This window comes from Aulonocara sp. 'chitande type north' Nkhata Bay, linkage group LG3, assembly GCF_057382095.1.
Source record: "Aulonocara sp. 'chitande type north' Nkhata Bay isolate Kocher_YH1m ecotype deep benthic linkage group LG3, A_spYH_male_GT1.1, whole genome shotgun sequence".
Classification (NCBI taxonomy): Eukaryota; Metazoa; Chordata; class Actinopteri; order Cichliformes; family Cichlidae; genus Aulonocara; species Aulonocara sp. 'chitande type north' Nkhata Bay.
Genome location: NC_141346.1, coordinates 5,740,210 through 5,745,907, shown reverse-complemented (window position 1 = coordinate 5,745,907; position 5,698 = coordinate 5,740,210). Strand labels below are relative to the sequence as shown.

At 41.8% G+C, this 5,698-nt stretch overlaps 1 protein-coding gene across 1 annotated transcript; it reads left to right on the top strand.

Moving 5' to 3' along the window:
- The first annotated feature begins 220 nt into the window (after positions 1-220).
- On the top strand, positions 221-4,229 carry LOC147333650 (C-type mannose receptor 2-like). The gene is made up of 5 exons (XM_086269163.1): positions 221-257; positions 390-764; positions 1,269-1,619; positions 3,138-3,229; positions 3,331-4,229. Exons 1-5 carry the CDS (start codon positions 221-223, stop codon positions 3,532-3,534), a joined length of 1,059 nt encoding a protein of 352 aa, XP_086125289.1. The 3' UTR covers positions 3,535-4,229.
- The last annotated feature ends 1,469 nt before the right edge of the window (positions 4,230-5,698 follow it).

Sequence of the window (5,698 nt, the reverse complement as noted above, 5' to 3'; positions counted from 1 at the left end):
CTGGATGGAGACAGTGAGCAGCGCTGTGCATTAGACTTTACTGTGGAAGATAAGATGTGAGCTCACAGCTGTGCATGGAGAGCACAGAGTGAGGTTTTGCATACATCAGCATTTCCAGTGAAGTGATGAAGCAGCTTTGAATGTGTGTAAATGAGTCTAAGCAGCAAACAGAGATCAGTGAGTGAATCTGCTGACACAGAGCATCCAGAGCAGCAGCATCATGGAGAGGATCCTGCTGTGTGTCTGCTGCTTCTCAGGTAAGTCCAGCTGTTTGTCGTCTACAACAGCCCTTATTACTCAGATCAGTCTCAGCCCCTGATAGGTCCAGAGTCTCAGATAGACTCAGAGTGTCTCTACAAACTGACCCAGTCAAACGTTTTCCCTTTCAGGCTGGTTTGTCTCCACATGCTGTCCCCGTCAGTACCACTATGTTGATGATGCAAAGACTTGGACTGAAGCTCAGAGCTACTGCACACAGACTCACACAGACCTGGCCTCCATCAGGAACACTGAAGAAATTAAGCAGCTGAACAGCACAGTTTCACCTGCTGCTCACAGCTCTGAGCTCTGGATCGGTCTGTACAGTCAGATCAGCTGGAGGTGGTCAGATGGGTTCACAGGGAGTGGAGCTGACTACAGGAACTGGGACACTTCTGAATATGAACCAGATTTTTACTCTGGGGTTCAGTTCTGTGTGTCCTCTTTAAAAGGAAAATGGTGGGATTATAACTGCAGAGAGAAGCTCCAGTTTATTTGCTACAGAGGTAGAAAAAAACCTACATTTGATTTTAAACTTTAACCTTTGATTTCAGGGCACCATTACAAAGAAAAAATTCCATTCCAAAAAATGGATTATGTTCAACTAGACGTAGCGTTTTCAGTGGGAGAAACGTTTCATCATCATCAGCTGACTGCGGGTTTCCCAAACCTTTTAAACACCTTTGCACAATGGAAAAACGAACCCAATGCATAAACAAAGGGCTTTGAGGTCAGTTTATGATCATTAATATGCAAATTGTCATGACCATTGACCAGCAATCAAAGGCCATTACATTTGGTTTCATGCTAGTTTCAGTCATTGCATAAAAGTACTTTTTAAAAGGTTAAGGAAAGCTGCAGTCAGCTGAGACTGAAGAAGGCTTTTGGGTGATGATGAACCGTTTCTCTCACGGAAAACGTCCAGATGAATACAATCAACTTATTGGATTTCCTTATCTCGATGATTGAGCATGCAACAAGACAAAACGTTTCTACATTTTAACTTTCAGGATCACGGATGAACCCTGAGTTTGATTTGGTGGATAAAGAAATGAGTTGGTCCGATGCTCAGAGGTACTGCAGGGAGAACTTCTTGGACCTGGCCACTGTCAAGAACACCGGAGAGAACCAACAAGTCCATGAAAAGGCTCAGAGTAAAAGGGTGTGGATTGGCCTGCACAGAGAGCCACACATTTACTGGTCTGACGGCACAAAGTACTCATTCTCAAACTGGGCCAGTGGGATGAACCCGTTTAGGGGTATGAGTACGATCTGTGCAGCTCTGACTCGTTCAGGAGAATGGAAGACTTTGTCCTGTGAAACAAGATTACCGTTTGTCTGCTACAGCCTCCCTACACCTGGTGAGCCTTCATTGTCTTTCCTTTAAGGATCGCAAGCAATTTTAGACACACGGTGTTGAGCAAAAGTCTTGAGCCACCTGTAATGTCTGCATTTTCTGGAGAGTAATGGGAAACAGCTGCAGAGACTTAATAAATTTCCAAAACGGAAATATAGTTTTTATAAGGTAAACCCTCAGAGAGTTCAAGATCAAGGTATTTTATGCTTGAGTTATTTGCAGGTCAGAATTAGGTGGCTTAACAAACCAAACAAAAAAAGACTTTTGCATGGTGATGTATATTTAAGATAACAAATACTAGATGAAAGACACTTAAAGCATATGTTACAGGTCTTCTATGGATCCTGTTTTTAAACAGAAAAGCAGACCAGGAGTCATGAGCTGCGTTTGGTCTGCAGGCCTTTCCTTGTTTGAGCTACAGGAGCATTGCAACGGCCTATCGCACCCATAGCTCTCTCCCCCTTGTGACATCTTCACAACTTTAAGTGAAAAGTGCAATACCACAATGAAATTTGTCGGAATTTTGTGAGGTTTAACCTGAGATTCTAGCATTTCGGGCAAAATAAATTAATATTTAAAAATCTATTCAGGATTGTAATGAATCGATATCGCGTTATTAAAGCTAGAATTGATTTGTATCGGAAAATCGATAATTAAAAGCCACCCCTAGTCAGTATAACCCAAGGTGAAAGCCATTTTCCTTTCCTGGTGTCATGTGATAATGTTACAGGGCCAAGGTGCAACGGGGGGGGGGGGGGGGGGGGGGGGGGGGGTGCTCAGACCATATGCCACACACTGCATCACTTGGCTATTATCTCAGAAGGAAGCTTCTTGTGAAGATAATGCGAAACAAATCCCACAACCAGTTTGCTGCAGACAAGCAGACTAAGGACATGGGTTAGCTGTGGTCTGATGAGATCAAGATAAACTTATTTGGTTCAGATGGTGCCAAGAATGTGTGGCAGCAACCAGGTGAGGAAAAAGATAAGTGTGTCTTACCTACAGTCAAACATGGTGGTGGGAGTGCTGGTGGCACTGGGGGGCTACAGTTAATCGAGGTAATGCCAATATGTAGTGTGACATACCGAAGAAGCTGAAGCAGATCATGATCCCCTCCCTTCAGAAACTGGGCCAAAGGGCAGTATTACAAATGATAACAACCCCAAACACACCTCCAAAAGTTAGTGTGGGACAAAGACCATGTTTGTGTGAGACACTGTTCAGGATGAGAGGAAGCTTAAAAACACATCTACACAAACAAAGTCAGACACACTGCGATTAATTTTAATAAAGTTTTTAAGAATGCATTCTAAAAAGGAGCTTGTCTTTTTGTCAGCCTCGTTTTGTGCGAGAGACTTGTTCATTTCTCTAAACTAGATCAAATTAAAATGTGGGACATTGTCTGGACCTGTGTGATATGGAGAATGAGGGCTAAACATTCACTGCTGCCTGCAATCACAGCAGCAGCAGTGATGGTTTAAATGATGGTGGCTTCATTTAGCTTCTGTTTCTGTGTCTGCAGTAAAGAGGCAGGTAGTGAAGCTCACAGTACATGTGGAGGACTCTCCTGTGGATCTGAATGACTCTGCTGTGAAAGCAGAACTGCTGACAAGGGCAAGTTCCCACAGTCCACCTTTACACTCACACCGTTTATATGTATATGAATTTGCTGATTTTGAATGAAAAGAACAAACATTGTGGCTGCTGTCTGACAGGTGAAGGAGCAGCTGAAGAAGAAAGGAGTGAGTAGAGTCAGTGTGAGGTGGAGAGTGCAGCCTGATGGGAAGCTCTTGGCTGGAGATGGAAGAAGAAAGAAGACTCAGAGAAAAAGAAAAATGTTTCAGAAGCTTTTCTGCTTGAATCATGTGACAGCCAATCAAACTTTATTATCCACACGTCATTCTCCCAGCTGTGTCTGAGCACAGATGTGGGCTAACATCTGTTTTTAGGCTCTTCTGTCACAGTTTTTGTGGGCGTGGCCTCTTCTTTGGCTTTCATAGAGATAAATGCAGACGTGTTTGTGAGCCACAGGTTTCTGCTGACACACGTTCACTTTTGGAAATCAGAGAGACAAACATGCTGTCACCATGGAAACAAGCACAGGAAATACAGCAGGCTGAAACTGTCATGGTCCTGGCTCTTTGAGTTTCTGGACTTTGTGTTTATTATTAAATATTTTCTATGTGATTATTAGTTTGCTGATTGTTTCTATTTCATCTTCGTGTTATTCCTCAGTGTTTCAGTCTGGAGTGTTTATTTCCAGTTACTGTTGATGTTGCTTTATTTTATTCCTTCACTGTTTCCCGTCTCATCCTCCTGTGATAAGTTCTTTCATGCGTCTGTGCTGTCATGTACTTAGGGTTCTCCCTTCCTGTTTTATTTTTTTGTCATTGTTTTAAATCACATGACAGAAACCAGCGACGGCCAAATAAAGCTTTATGAAGTATTGAAGCTCGTATTTAAAAAAGGGTTTGTTACTCAAAGCTTTCTAACACAGTCCTCTTTTGTGGCATCCAGTGGACAAAATGCAAAGAGCAGCTTGAATCTACAAATTAAAATGAATGCTTCATTAGGATTGCCTACTCTGCAGAGCTAAGTTGGCAGCTTCTATTCAATATCATGTTACAGCTCTGGTATTGGGCTACTGTTTGTTTTCTGATTAATAAATAATTATGATGAATGAACCATACTTGTTCAAACATGTGCCCTCGTGTAGTCTCACTTTGCTTTTGATTTCCTGACCAGATACATGCATTATGTATAATAATATACAACACACTCATAAAATAGGTTGGAAGTGTATTTGTGCTGCGAGATCCATCATTCCAAGTAGTTAAGTAACTAATCAATGGACAGATACATTTATACAGTGTATGTTTTTATTTATTTTTGACCTGGTTATAGAATTGCTAAAAAAAAAAGGCAAATAAAAACCACCGCAGATTCTTCAGCATCCTTCTCATTCTCAGAAGCCTTAGGAACTCCTGTGCAATCACACACTGTCCCAGTAGCTCACGAACATACATGCAGGGGTCCTACACTGACAATACCAGACTTTGTGAGTTTACCACACTGAAGATAGCTCCTAATAACTTTGTAACTTTGTGCCTCCAGATGCTACAGAGCTATTCAGACTGATGGATTGCCTAAAACTAGAAGAACCTCATCTATTCCCCTATCCGGTCATTAAGTCTGATGTCACTAGCCGTGTCTGGGCCTAAACTCCGCTGCAGGTCCATATATCAAACGATCACTATGGCATTACTGAGAGTTGAAAAACTGTCTAAAGTCTTTCATCTTTAATAAAATGATCCGCGTTCTGCTCTACCAGGTGTAACAATTGAGTTTAACATCCAGGCATCCATGAAAACGGAATTTATGACATTTAACGGAGTTAGAAGTTAGCAGGGAGTTAGCTCGCTAGCTTCTATCTAACTACAATATAGCATGTCCTGACTGCGGGGTTTTGGAAACAAATTCAAACGTACAGCTCTGCTATCACTTCCAGCATAAATGAAGACAGAAAACTAAACAGCAGTGACGTTTGTAGGGTTACTGAAGTTTGGCTAGCTGGTATATAATGATGTGCTACGTGACCGCTAGCGACACAGCTATGTTAGCATAATATAAACAAGCTAACTTTTTTCCACTCGATAAAAGTTAACGTGAGTGTTCTCGGTGGTCAGGAACAAATGTAATCGCATGGCAGGATGCTGTAAAAGGACCAAACTTCAGCCAGGAGAACAACTGAGATAATCCATCCACAATACGAGGTTAGTCATTCATATACTGCTGCATGGGCTGGGCTGTAGTTACATCCTAAGGTTTTAAAAACTGAGCTTAAATAAATGATTAGCGGTAATAAAAGCCGAGGGAGGTCAGCAGTGATCACTGACTGTTTTAGGAGCTTTTTGAGATCAAATAGAAGAAAATACAAAACATTAAACATGTTAACAACACAAAAGCCATATTAAACGCAGACTACTTTAGGCCCGGAAGTAGGATTCATCACGTCATCACTGAACAATCGGATTCTGACACATTGGCTGCTCTGAATAAGAGGTATGGCAAACCGCATAAACT

Excerpts from the sequence above, each read along its gene's own strand:
- LOC147333650 (XM_086269163.1), top strand. The coding sequence starts at position 221 with ATGGAGAGGATCCTGCTGTGTGTCTGCTGCTTCTCAG. Across the intron at positions 258-389 it reads GTGTGTCTGCTGCTTCTCAG|GCTGGTTTGTCTCCACATGC; the intron begins GTAAGTCCAGCT and ends TTTCCCTTTCAG. Across the intron at positions 1,620-3,137 it reads CTACAGCCTCCCTACACCTG|TAAAGAGGCAGGTAGTGAAG; the intron begins GTGAGCCTTCAT and ends CTGTGTCTGCAG.